The sequence below is a fragment of the Cicer arietinum genome, chromosome 2 (assembly GCF_000331145.2).
Source record: "Cicer arietinum cultivar CDC Frontier isolate Library 1 chromosome 2, Cicar.CDCFrontier_v2.0, whole genome shotgun sequence".
Classification (NCBI taxonomy): Eukaryota; Viridiplantae; Streptophyta; class Magnoliopsida; order Fabales; family Fabaceae; genus Cicer; species Cicer arietinum.
The window spans coordinates 6,931,535-6,943,463 of NC_021161.2; the positions used below are offsets into that span (position 1 = coordinate 6,931,535).

Sequence of the window (11,929 nt, forward strand, 5' to 3'; positions counted from 1 at the left end):
TACGTAAAATGAGTTTATGTAAAATTAACTTTTAATAAATGATATTTTATGCAAATTTAGTTTACATACATTAAAACTTTTTTTAATACATATATAAATTCAATTCACGTACGATCTACAAACAACAATAAAAATAATGAAAATACCATAACTAGTTCGTATTTAACATACATATGTAATAAAGCGTTAAAAAAAGACTTATATAGATTATTTCCATCTTTTATCAAAATTATTTCACATCTCCAAATTAGGACAACATGGTGAAATATGGAGCAATAGAGTGATCAAGAAATTTTAGAGCTATTATTAAAAATTATAGACGTCTATTTTCTTTTCATTACACAAATCATATGTTGAGTTTAATATAAGACAAATTAATGAAATAATCCATAATTTTGTTTGGACAGCTACTTCTCTAACTAGTTTTTACATCTTTATTGACATTCCTATTTAGTAAAAAAGAAAAAAAAAAGTGAGGAATAGAGAATAGAAAGTATTTTGATTATTCATCTTATTTTATATAGTGTTATTGTACGGCATAGTAGGAGAAATAGTGGGTGTAACTTGTAGAAAATAGGAAATAATTGATAAAAGATAAATAATAAAATTGATAAAATATTATTATCGGATTTGAAATGGGCTTGGAAAATAGTTTAGAAGCATAGTTGAGATCCGCTTATACTTTCATTCCCTCTCTTTGCCCTTACCATCCCCATTCCCCGCTTTCTCACTTTCTCGCCTCATTTTCCCGAGAAAAAACTCCGGGAAAATTTCTGGAAACGAGAAGAAATCCATATTCTGCATCCTATACAGGTAAACCTTCCGCACTGATTATTGCTTATTTATTCCATTTATATTACCTTAAGTTACGCCGGTCACTGTCGTGTAATCCGAACGTTTTCTTCGATTTTCTAGGTTTTAGAAAACCCTAGGTTGCTAGATTATTAGCTAATTAATCGGTCTATGAGTTGATAGATTGTAGATTTGGCGCTGCGTTGAGTTGAATTCGTTGTTTTGAATTGAAATTCAGATGCTGTATTGTTGGTGGCAGTGAATAGAGGCTTGTTTTGATTGATTTTTCATGCCGCTGGAACCGATACCGTTGGATCGAAAGAACTCGTATAGGGAGCGGAAGCAAGGGAGTTCTGAGTCTTTAGGATCAGTGGCTAGATGGAGAGGCTCGTCTTCTCATCATCATCAACGCCGTGCTGCCGATTTTCGAAGATTTGCAGGTTTTTTCTTCTTTTTCTTTGTTGTTGTTGAATCTGAATTATGTTTTTTGTTTGTAATTTATGCTTTTCTGAACTTGTTGATTTGTTTAGTTTTGGAACAAATTAGTGTGTTGATTGTGGTTTCAAGGCTTTTGTAGTTAATGATGATTTGATTTGTTTTACTTTTGCCGTTTTTGTTTGTTTAATTTTGGAGTTCTGAGGACCTGAATCTGTAGTTGTAATTAGAATTAGAATGCTGTTTTACGTAGGTGTAGGCGAACACACATTTTTTTATCCACAAAGGTATATGGTGGCATATTCGGTTGGCACATGTAGTCAATATCTGCAATTAGAAATACCACATTGTGGCATCCCTCTCATGGAGATTCCTTGAAGCATGGGATTATGACCGGATAAAACAGCTTGTTGTTTGGGCCTATAGTATGACGGTATAAAATTTCTTGCGATTTAGGCTCTATGATGATAGTCCAAAAAAGATTTAGCTCCTCTAAAGTGATAAATTAGTAGAATAAGTAAATCAATGGTTGATATTTCAGCCATCTATAATATATTATTTTATTATGCATGTGCATATAACATCAACTATTGATTTTTTTTTTATTAATGATTGATATTATTCACTTTATTCTCTAAAATGAGTTGCTCACTTTAGTAGATTCTGATCCATCCCAAAATTCTATGGGTGCTGTGCTTGTAGTAATTGTGTGCTTCTCAGTACTCTCATCTTTTTTGTAATAATGTAAATGTTATGAATGACTGTGTTCGATGTAATCAATAGAAGGACATGGCATTTGTCTAGGTTTTATAACTGTAGTTTTCCATCCTTGCATCTCTGTTCCTAGACCCTGATTGGTTCTGTGATATTTTCATACAAAATGTTTTGAACAAAATAGCAGTCCTGATTTCTTTCATGCTCTTCCCTCTCCCAACTGTCTTTATTTTTTGGGTGTGAGAACTAAGAAATATTCTTGTATTGATTTCTTCTTTTTTCTATTTTCCTAAGGTCATCATCGTAAGCAAGGTGGTTGGCAGTTATTTCCAGAAGAATCTGGTCATGAGCGCATGCTTTCTCGATCCTGTGACAAGATGCTGGAGGAAGATAACTGTCGGCCATCAGTCTCTCGAGGGGATGGAAAGTATGGAAGGGGTAATAAGGAAAGTAAAGGAGCCTTTAGCCAGAGAGAATGGAGAGGGCGTTCATGGGAAACCACAAACAGCTCTCTGAATACATACAGGAGGCAAATTGATGTCAATAATGACCGTAGGTCAGTCGATGATATGCTAACATATTCCTCTCATCCAAATTCTGACTTATTAAATACTTGGGAACAGCATCACATGAAAGACCAGCATGATAAGATGGGCGGTGTTAATAGGTTTGGTTCAGGCCAGAAATGTGATAGGAATAATGCTCTGGGTACAATTGACTGGAAGCCCCTTAAATGGACCCGACCTGGATACTTATCATCACGAGAATCAGGCTTAAGCCACTCAATTAGCACGAGGAGCTTAGGAGGGACAAATTCAAAGAGAAGCTGTGAAGGGAAGGTTGGGTTGCACCACAAAATTGCAACTGGTGTTGAGTCAAATTCAGGGGAAGCTGCTAGGCTTCGTACGTCTTCTGCTCCATCTGAAGAGGCAAATTTGAGGAAGAAGCCTAGACTAAATTGGGGTGAGGGACTTGCAAAGTTTGAGAAAAAGAAAGTTGAGGGGCCTGAGGTAACTTTAAACAAAGATGATCCTGTTTCACCTTTTAATATGGAACCCAACAATTTCCTCAGTCCCGGCTTAGTAGATAAAAACGCAAAAGTTTCAGGATTTTCAGATTGTGCCTCTCCCGCAACTCCATCTTCTGCTGCCTGCAGCTCTTCACCAGGTATGGTAATTTTCTGTTATTGTTTATATTCCTTTTAACACTTCTGTTCTGTGGATGTGGTGTGAGAACAAAGCAAATTAACAGGTAGAAGTGTTTACTGCTGTTAGTTAAGTAGCATATCTGACCCATCCCAGTGTTTTATACACAAAACAACAAATATATATTGTTTGTATAGAATTGTGGTAAATAAATAAATAATACTCTGATATTTGGTGAGTTAATATTTTCCGGTGTTTGAATGTATAGTATATACTATGATTTTTGCCATTTTATGAATTGTTTGTCAAAACCTGAGTTTTACCTCATAACAGGTACAGATGATAAATTGTTTGGAAATGCTGCAAATGTGGACAGTGATGTTAGTAACCTGCGTAGTTCACCTGGTCCTGGGGGGAAAAGTCATCTGCAGATGTTTTCTTTCAATTTAGAGAAAGTGGATATTGACTCATTGTCTAGTTTGGGCTCTTCACTTGTTGAGTTACCTCAGTCTGATGATCCTTGCTCTGTGGATGATAGTTTATTAAGATCCACCACAATGAATAAATTACTGACGTTAAAAGCTGGCATTTCAAAGGTATTAGAGGTGACTGAAACTGAAATTGATTTACTCGAAACTGAACTTAGATCTCTAAAATCTGAATCTGAGGGTAGATTTCCGTGTTCAGCAGCAGTTGGCTCTCTGATGTGTTACAACGTAAACTCTTGTGAGGAACATGTTGGAAGCACTGACAAGGTTGCTCGTCTAGAACCATTGCAAATTGTATCTTCTGATGAACCTATTGTGGAGATGGCTGTTGTGGAGAAGATGCCTCTTTCTACTAACTTGCTTGATATACATGATAATTGCCAGGAAGATGATAATGACTGTCATGGTGCTGCAAGGTCTGAACTTGTTGAGCCTCTGCCCATGATGAATGCAGTTTCTGCATGTGATGCGGGGTATGGTACATGCTCTGAAGACTTGGGTCGAATTCAATCAACGACCGTACAATGCTTAATTCCCTGTACTTATAGGCATGTTGCCGATGTCTCTGCTTGTGGTGATAGTAATTCATCTTTGGAGGTTAAAGATGGTGTGGATGATAAGTCAAGTGAAAGATTCTATTCCAGCACTGAGAATATTTTATATGATACAATTATTTCATGCAATAAAAAATCTGCAAAAGCAGCATGGGAAGAAATTGCTAAGTTATTGCCTGAAGAATGTGGCAAGAAGTTCTACGACAATATTGGAGTTAGAAGTGCCTCATGCTCTCAAAATGGTGTATTCATTATGGCAAAATTTGAGGAGAAACGGCGATTTACAAGACTGAAGGAGAGGGTTATAACGCTTAAGTTTAAAGCCTTGCATCATTTGTGGAAAGAAGATATGCGCTTGCTGTCTGTTCGTAAACACCGCCCAAAATCTCACAAGAAACTTGAATTAGATCTACGCACTACCAGTAATAGTCATCAGAAGAAGCGGTCTTCTATTCCCTTTCGTTTTCCTTTCCCTGGTATGAATATTATTCTCTATAATAGTCACATTTGCATTGATTTTGCTGTGTTTTTTATCACATAAGTTTGTTGTTATTATGGACAGAACTTAATGTCATTAGGTATTTCATGTAACCAATCATTCTTAATGTTATTATCTGCCGTTGTTTCATAAGGCCTTAGGTGCTCTTTTAATAGATAAAGGGGAAATAACAAAGAATTTGTTATTTTTTTATAATTGGATGGAAAATTATTTTCCCTTATTAATTTTTTGAAAGAGAGCCCAGTGGTGCCTTTTGTCCATTTAACGTACTGCATCTAGTGATACTTCACACTCCATACAGGTCAATGGTTTTTGTATGGCTTGGTTGTTAACTTTTTGATGATGAACCTGTATCCTCTATTCCTATGTGTGTTGGTGCGTGCAATTTGCTTGGTGAAATCAACTAGAAACTTTGGGACTTGCAGAAATAACAATAAAATATATCTATTTTTAGTTTACTAAATTTTGTTTTAGGCGTCAATCGTGTTAGGTCATTGATATGTTTGTAAATTGTTAGGTCTTTATATTAATACCATGTGAATCAAATCCTGGGTCTTTGCAGCATTATGCTGAGGCGTATGTCTATTAGGCAGTAATTTAAAATCTTACATTTATTTAATTTATTTAATATGGAACTATGGACAAGAACAAATGAAATAATGGCTCGATAGTTATTATTGTTGATAAAGAAATTTAATGATGTAAACATGTGTTTGCATTACTCTGTAAGTCAGAGAACGGAAGCGTTCAGAACCCTTTTGAAAGATCAGTTTTTATTTTAGAATCTTAGACTTAGAGAATCAATAATTAGCTCTTTGAGTTACTATAGGATAAAAATGTTTTAAACTACATGGATATTTCTGATGGAGTATTTCTCACTCGTTAAGTATTTAACTGTTTTTATCCTTTTCTGATTAAGATAAATAATAATTTCTATCAATTAAGTATATGGTTCTTGACATATATTGCCAATAACTTGACATATATAAACATTAATTTTTTTAATTACCTTCCATGCTTCCGCTATATGCCGTCACACCATCTGCCATATGTTCAAGGTGGAAATTTGACTCTCCACCATCAACAGCACTGGCTGTGTGCCTTCTGTTTTAGAATCTAGTTTCATGTCATTTGCTTTCATTAATGATTCCATGAGATGCAATTTAATCACTTTATTTTAGGATTGTTGAGAATTATTTAATGCTTTTCACATCCTCCGTCTTTTTGAAGAGTCACAGTTGGAGGATTATGAAAAGGAATTGGAAAAATTCTATGGAGGGAGTGTTGCATTAGAGATAAAAAACGATCTAACGAAGGAGGATAAACTTGTAACCAATGTTTTAAAAGTCATGAGTATACATAAGATCAGGAGGGTGTTGAAAGATCGTGGCACGAATCGTAAGATCCTACTAATAGGGATTATTTACATAGAAATTATCATAGATAAATAAAATAACCTCTAAATCACAACCAACACAAAACTAACCGAGCAACTACCACACGAAGGCCTCATTGCAGTTGTCGGAGGAAGAGCAAGGCGGCACAATGTTTGTGACAGTGGTTGGACTTGGAGCGCTGGGAAGAAGAAATGCGAGGAAATCTAACAAACAAGTGTTATTTTAAGTTTAAAAACTTGGGTTTTCCCTAAACCTGATCGAAACAGCACAATATTAAAAAATTAGGATTTTTTTTTCTCGCAAAAACCCATCCCGAAATGGGATATTTTTCGTGGCAATATTACCCCCATCGCACTACGATGCCATCATTATGGCTCATATGGTCGTGCGTTACACGATGCTACTTGCGATCCCACCATTATTGTGTGTTACCTTTTTGTACTACAGAATATCTAGGGAAAATACATTTTGATTGCACGTGCAACATGCATGTCTCTATCTAGAAAAAACTCATGACCAAAACAAATACAATGAAAAATAGATAGAGGAAGTTATATCTAGAATCATTGAGAAATAAAATGGAGAGAGGAATCTGGTTGTTTTGCACAGAAGATGGCATATGGGTATTTAAATAAGTTAGATGTAAAATGCATTTTCTTAAAAATTTAAGGGTACATTAGTTTAAGGTAACATGGTACCAGTCACCAAGAAGATAAAGATATATTTTTCCGCAATATCATTGTTGCGTGTGTGGACAACTAGACTGTTAAATCATGCCTTTGGACATGCAGTGTTGTCAATTAGTGCTCTATAGCGCTATTGCATAGTGGATTTTGATGAATCCTCTATGAAAACCGCAATGCTATCCTAGTTTCGCTATTACTAAAGATTTTGCAAGAGTGCCAAACATGGCCTATTTTTATAATAGAAAAACTTGTTTGTGAGTATTGCTCGTATATTCATTGTAATACGCATACGTTTCAATATATAAGCTATGCCATGTCTCCATTCCCTTTTCTATTTGTATGCAACATGTTATTTATATATAATTTAGTTATTTCGAACTTTGTGCGGCCGCCACTATTTGACTGCAAAGCTATCCACTATTTCACATAGCGGATTTTTGGTGTTTCGCTTTTTCCCGCAATCTGCTATTGATAACACTTATAACTCAAAATGTGAACTGAGAGACCAAACTGAGTAGGAATTTTAACATTAAAGTTCTGAAATATTTCAAACAATTAAGACGAATTCCATGAAATAGATGTGTATCTCGAGAAGACTTCAATAAAGAGTATGAAATAACAAAATTCTAGAATTGAAAATTTGACTGATGGTGGTCCGAAATCCTAGAATTGTCATTTAAATACATCAAGATTACAAAGACATAAATTCTAGATACAATTTTCAATAGGAATAACTAGCGTAAAGTTTTATATCCTGATGTGCATTGAATCTACACTTCTACTATACAAGTGTTATCAATAGGAGATCGCGGAAAATAGTTGAACGATAGCGGAAGCCGCGTAGCAGTTGAAAGGAATCAATTAATTACCGAAAAAGGTACGCTGCATACAAATTAAAAGTTACATAATAATAAAAGGCAATTCTCAACCGCCCCCCATTTTCTCGGCATTTTCCTGGAAGTCAGCTTCCGGTAGTGTAAAATTGACTGCAAATCTCCACCAGAAGCCACCTTCTGGTAGTGTATTTACCATTTAGTAAAAATGCGGGTGGATGAGCAATTTCAAAATTAAAAAAGTCAATTTAGAGATCTAAAAATAGGTCATTTGCAGCTCACTTGCTGCCTCTTTAGATAAAAGTGAATTGACAGGTTTATCATCCTTGTTGGATATGGAGGACGACACATTAAAAGGCAATGAAGGTAGAGCACAGCTTGCGTATTGAGATATTTACATATTAGGGTTTTTATATATTAGTAGTCTGACAGTTCAGTTTATATTAAAAATAGGTCATGTGCAGCTCAGATGCTGCCTCCAATTTTAATATATTAAAAAGGACAAAAACCTAAAATTCTCTCATTTAAGGTATTGCCGCTACAACCGCTAAGACTGAAACTGGAACAGCAGCTGCTAGTTTGCCCTAATAGCAAAATTGGCATTGTTTGGTTTTTTATAGCAGATTTCTCAAATTCTTCTATGCATTATACTACCGATATAGCTGCCTTGTGATAACACTAATTTATGTGGAATATAAATGAACATTAATTTTAAATCTATTTCCGACAAACAGTTTCTCAAATGTTTTTGGTGTAAGAGGCTATTTTTGTTTCTCCATTCACCCCGTTACCTGCTGCGCCTTTAAAGTGTTTTTGGAGTTTGCTGCTCTGCTGGATTCTGCTATTGACTACTTGTTCCTTTGTCGAACTGTGACATTTTCATTTGGTAGTAGTTCTGTTCTGATTAAGGTTTGTTTTATGATGATAAATGTATTCTTTTGTCTATACTTGCAGCAGGAAACCAACTGAGATTGGTCCCAACATCTGAGATGATTAACTATACAAGCCAACTGCTTTCGGAATCCAAACATGAAATTCAAAGAAGCTTCTTGAAGATGCCAGCATTAATTTTGGATCAGAAGGACAAAATGAATTCAATGTTTTTATCAAGTAATGGGCTGGTTGAAGATCCATTGGCTATTGAGAAAGAAAGGGCCATGATAAACCCTTGGACTTCAGAAGAGAAAGAGATTTTCTTGGAGAAATACGTGGCGTTTGGAAAAGATTTTCGGAGAATTGCTTCTTTCCTAGACCACAAGACAACGGCTGACTGTGTTGAATTCTATTACAAAAACCATAAGTCTGATTTTTTTGTGAAAATTAAGAAAAAAAATGATGACAAGCTAGGTAAATTTTGTAAAACCAAAGCCGACTTGATGGCATCAGGTATAAAATGGGATTCAGAAGTGAATGCTTCTTCACTTGACATTTTGAGTGCAGCTTCAGTGATGGCAACCCGCATTGCAGGTAATCGGAAGATGCGTTCGGGAAGTTCCCTTTGGAGGGGATATGGTAATGTGGTCAATTCTAAGGGTGACAATATCATTACACAGAGGATGGACAGTGTTGACGTTCTTCAAGATGAAAGAGAGACTGTTGCAGCTGATGTATTGGCTAGTATATGTGGTTGTATTTCATCTGAGGCAACAAATTCCTGTATAACAAGTTCAGTTGATCCTGTGGAAGATAACAGGATCAGGAAGTGTGTGAAAGTGAGGTCTGTATGCAAACAAACTCCAATGGATGTTACTCAGAATATTGATCATGAAACTTGTTCCGATGAGAGCTGTGGTGAAATGGATCCTACTGATTGGACGGATGGGGAGAAGGCATCCTTCCTTCAGGCTGTATCATCTTTTGGAAAGGATTTTGCAATGATTGCACAGTGTGTCAGAACAAGATCCCAATACCAGTGCAAAGTTTTTTTTAGCAAGACTCAGAAACGTCTAAAATTAGATCTCATGGGTCCCAAACCTGAAAATGTTGGATCACTGGTGAATGATGATGTGGATGGTGGCAGGAGTGATGCAGATAATGCATGTGCTGGACAGACAGGTTCTGTCAATGGCACTGATACGTCAGGCACTAAAACAGATGTAAACCAGCCTGCATCAGACAAGAACATGTATCACGATGAATCCAATCCTGTAGAAGCTAGCAACCTGTCAGCTGAGTTAGATGAATCAGAGGAAACTAATGGGAAAGTAGATCATGAAGATGTAAATATGGTTTCTAATCCATGTGTTATTGGTGGTGAGTCGAAACTGGGAATTGATGGTGATGCAGTTGTCTTGAACAGTTCTGATAAGTCTGGTTCTGTCCGGGACCAGAGAGCCATAGTTCTGTCGGATAGCATAGAAATTGGAGAAGTTAAGACTAGTGAAGGGGAAGGTGCAGTTATAGAATTGGTGTCTGATATGGAGACAGTTTCGGATAGCACAGACATTAGAGAACCAAGTGAAGGGAAAGGTGGAGTTACAGAATTGGTGTCTGATATGAAGACAATTGAACCATGCCACTCTTATTCTGTTGCTGAGGGTAGACTGGTTTCTGATGTTTCTTCCAGGCATTGGGGAAATGAATTGGAGGGTTCAACTATATGTCTAGTTGACAGAGATGAAGCTAATACCGATGTTGTAATTGAGTTGAAAGACAACGTCCACGATTCAAGCACTCCGGTGAATACTTCACTATCATCTGTGGAAGTTTCTTGTTCAAGATTGGGTGTTGATGTTGAAAATGAGCCCCAACTACCCCTTGAAAAACCTCATTTCTCAGGATCGTCAGTGGGTCCTCTTACAAATGCAAATTCAATATTGCAATATACTGATGGTGCTGCTGTGCAATATAAGAAAACTGCTAGCCAAGATCTACTGTCTTGTGATATTCAGGGAAATCGAGATACGAGTGGTCATAATTCCAGTAGCAACCTTGGTTATCAGCTTTGTAATCCTGGGAATTTATTGGATGATGTTGAGCCTGCTAGAATCCTTCAATGCTATGATTTGCAAGTGTCTCCTAAGAAGGAAGTGAATGTGAATATGAGCTGCAGCAGTTCAGCAACCCAGTTAACGCTTTTGTCCCAAAAGATTGAACATGATGATCAATACAAAAGCTTGCAGTGTTTTTCAGATTCAGAAAAAACACCCAGAGATGGCGATGTGAAACTATTTGGGAAGATACTAACTATTCCTTCATCCACCCAGAAGCCTGTAAGTTCCAAGGGTAATGAAGAAAACTGTACCCACCGTCCAAAGTTAAGCAGTGCCTCTTCTAGTCTGAAACTAACCAGCCTTGATAATGCTGGTGGAAAATCAGCTATTTTGAAGGTTGAGCATGACGATTGCCGGGGCATTAAAAATGTTCCCGTTACGAGTTATCACGTCGAGAACAAAATACATCCCGATTGTTCATCACTGCCTGATTCTGCCATTTTGCTTGCGAAATATCCTGCAGCATTTAGTAGTTATTCCACATCTGCCATCTTAGAGAAAGAGTCATTACAGGCATTGGCCAAGAATGATAAACATCATCTGAATGGAGCATCTTCTTTTACAACTAGAGAAGTCAATGGATGCAATGGTGTGATTGATTACCAGATGTGTAGAGATAGCGATGATCAGAAAGAAGTGCTCTCTGACATGCAGAGAAGAAATGGTATCGAAGCAATCTCATCATGTTTACAGCGGCAGGGTAAGGGAATGGTTGGAACAAATGGTGTTGGGAAAGCAGACATTCTTGTTGGAGGATCCAAAAGTGTCATCGTCTCGGATCCTGAGTTTGTTGGTCAAACTGGGAGTGTAATGAAAGAGGATGATTTGGGTAGTTAGATGTGTTCAGCTGCAACAGCACCCTGTATTATAGCTTTTCTAAGCCTGATTTATTTTTTTAGGCAATGTAATAGGTGTACAATAATTTTAATATGGCAGCTGCCATGTGTTTGTTGTATTTTGATAGAAATTCTTGAATAATTTCTGAGAATATTTATTGGCGATTGCCATTTTGGTTCCCTTAACCCTATCAATGCAGATTTGGACAATGAATTGCATGGACAATTCGACTTTTGGATTTGCTTCTTCTCTCTCTTGATCGGGTTCAAATACGGGGAGAACGAATAATGGATGATTTTTGCTTCAAAATCTACGCTCCAATGGACCACCCTGATGATTAGGGCTTTATAGTGTTTACTGATTTTAACCTTAAAAGGATGGGATCAATTAACACCAGTGTCAAAAGTTTAGTTTGACACCATTGTGTCAAAGTTTAGTTCCACACCAAATCTTATCACTTCATTTTATTTAATCTAAGAGGTCTAAAATAATCACCAATTTTCTAAGCTAAATTTTTATTTCATAAAATCAAAGATTGTGGTTAGTTTCAATCTTT

The 11,929-nt window shown here is 36.5% G+C and overlaps 1 protein-coding gene across 3 annotated transcripts; it reads left to right on the forward strand.

Annotated features, from left to right (window-relative positions):
• Positions 1–653: 653 nt before the first annotated feature.
• Positions 654–11,611, forward strand: LOC101505283 (uncharacterized). Of its 3 annotated transcripts, none has more exons than XM_004489872.4 (5): positions 654–813; positions 1,031–1,232; positions 2,236–3,108; positions 3,420–4,604; positions 8,498–11,611. In XM_004489872.4, exons 2-5 carry the CDS (start codon positions 1,082–1,084, stop codon positions 11,371–11,373), a joined length of 5,085 nt encoding a protein of 1,694 aa, XP_004489929.1. In that variant the 5' UTR covers positions 654–813; positions 1,031–1,081; the 3' UTR covers positions 11,374–11,611. The 3 variants fall into 3 exon arrangements, with proteins under 3 accessions (XP_004489929.1, XP_004489931.1, XP_004489930.1); XM_004489874.4 differs by having other exon boundaries at positions 8,501–11,611; XM_004489873.4 differs by having other exon boundaries at positions 655–813; positions 1,052–1,232.
• Positions 11,612–11,929: the final 318 nt, after the last annotated feature.

What these genes read in the sequence shown, in the direction of transcription:
- LOC101505283 (XM_004489872.4), top strand. Translation starts at nt 1,082, where the DNA reads ATGCCGCTGGAACCGATACCGTTGGATCGAAAGAACTCGTATAGGGAG. An exon ending in CGATTTTCGAAGATTTGCAG is followed by an intron (nt 1,233 to 2,235) that starts GTTTTTTCTTCT and finishes TATTTTCCTAAG; the next exon opens with GTCATCATCGTAAGCAAGGT. An exon ending in TGCCTGCAGCTCTTCACCAG is followed by an intron (nt 3,109 to 3,419) that starts GTATGGTAATTT and finishes ACCTCATAACAG; the next exon opens with GTACAGATGATAAATTGTTT.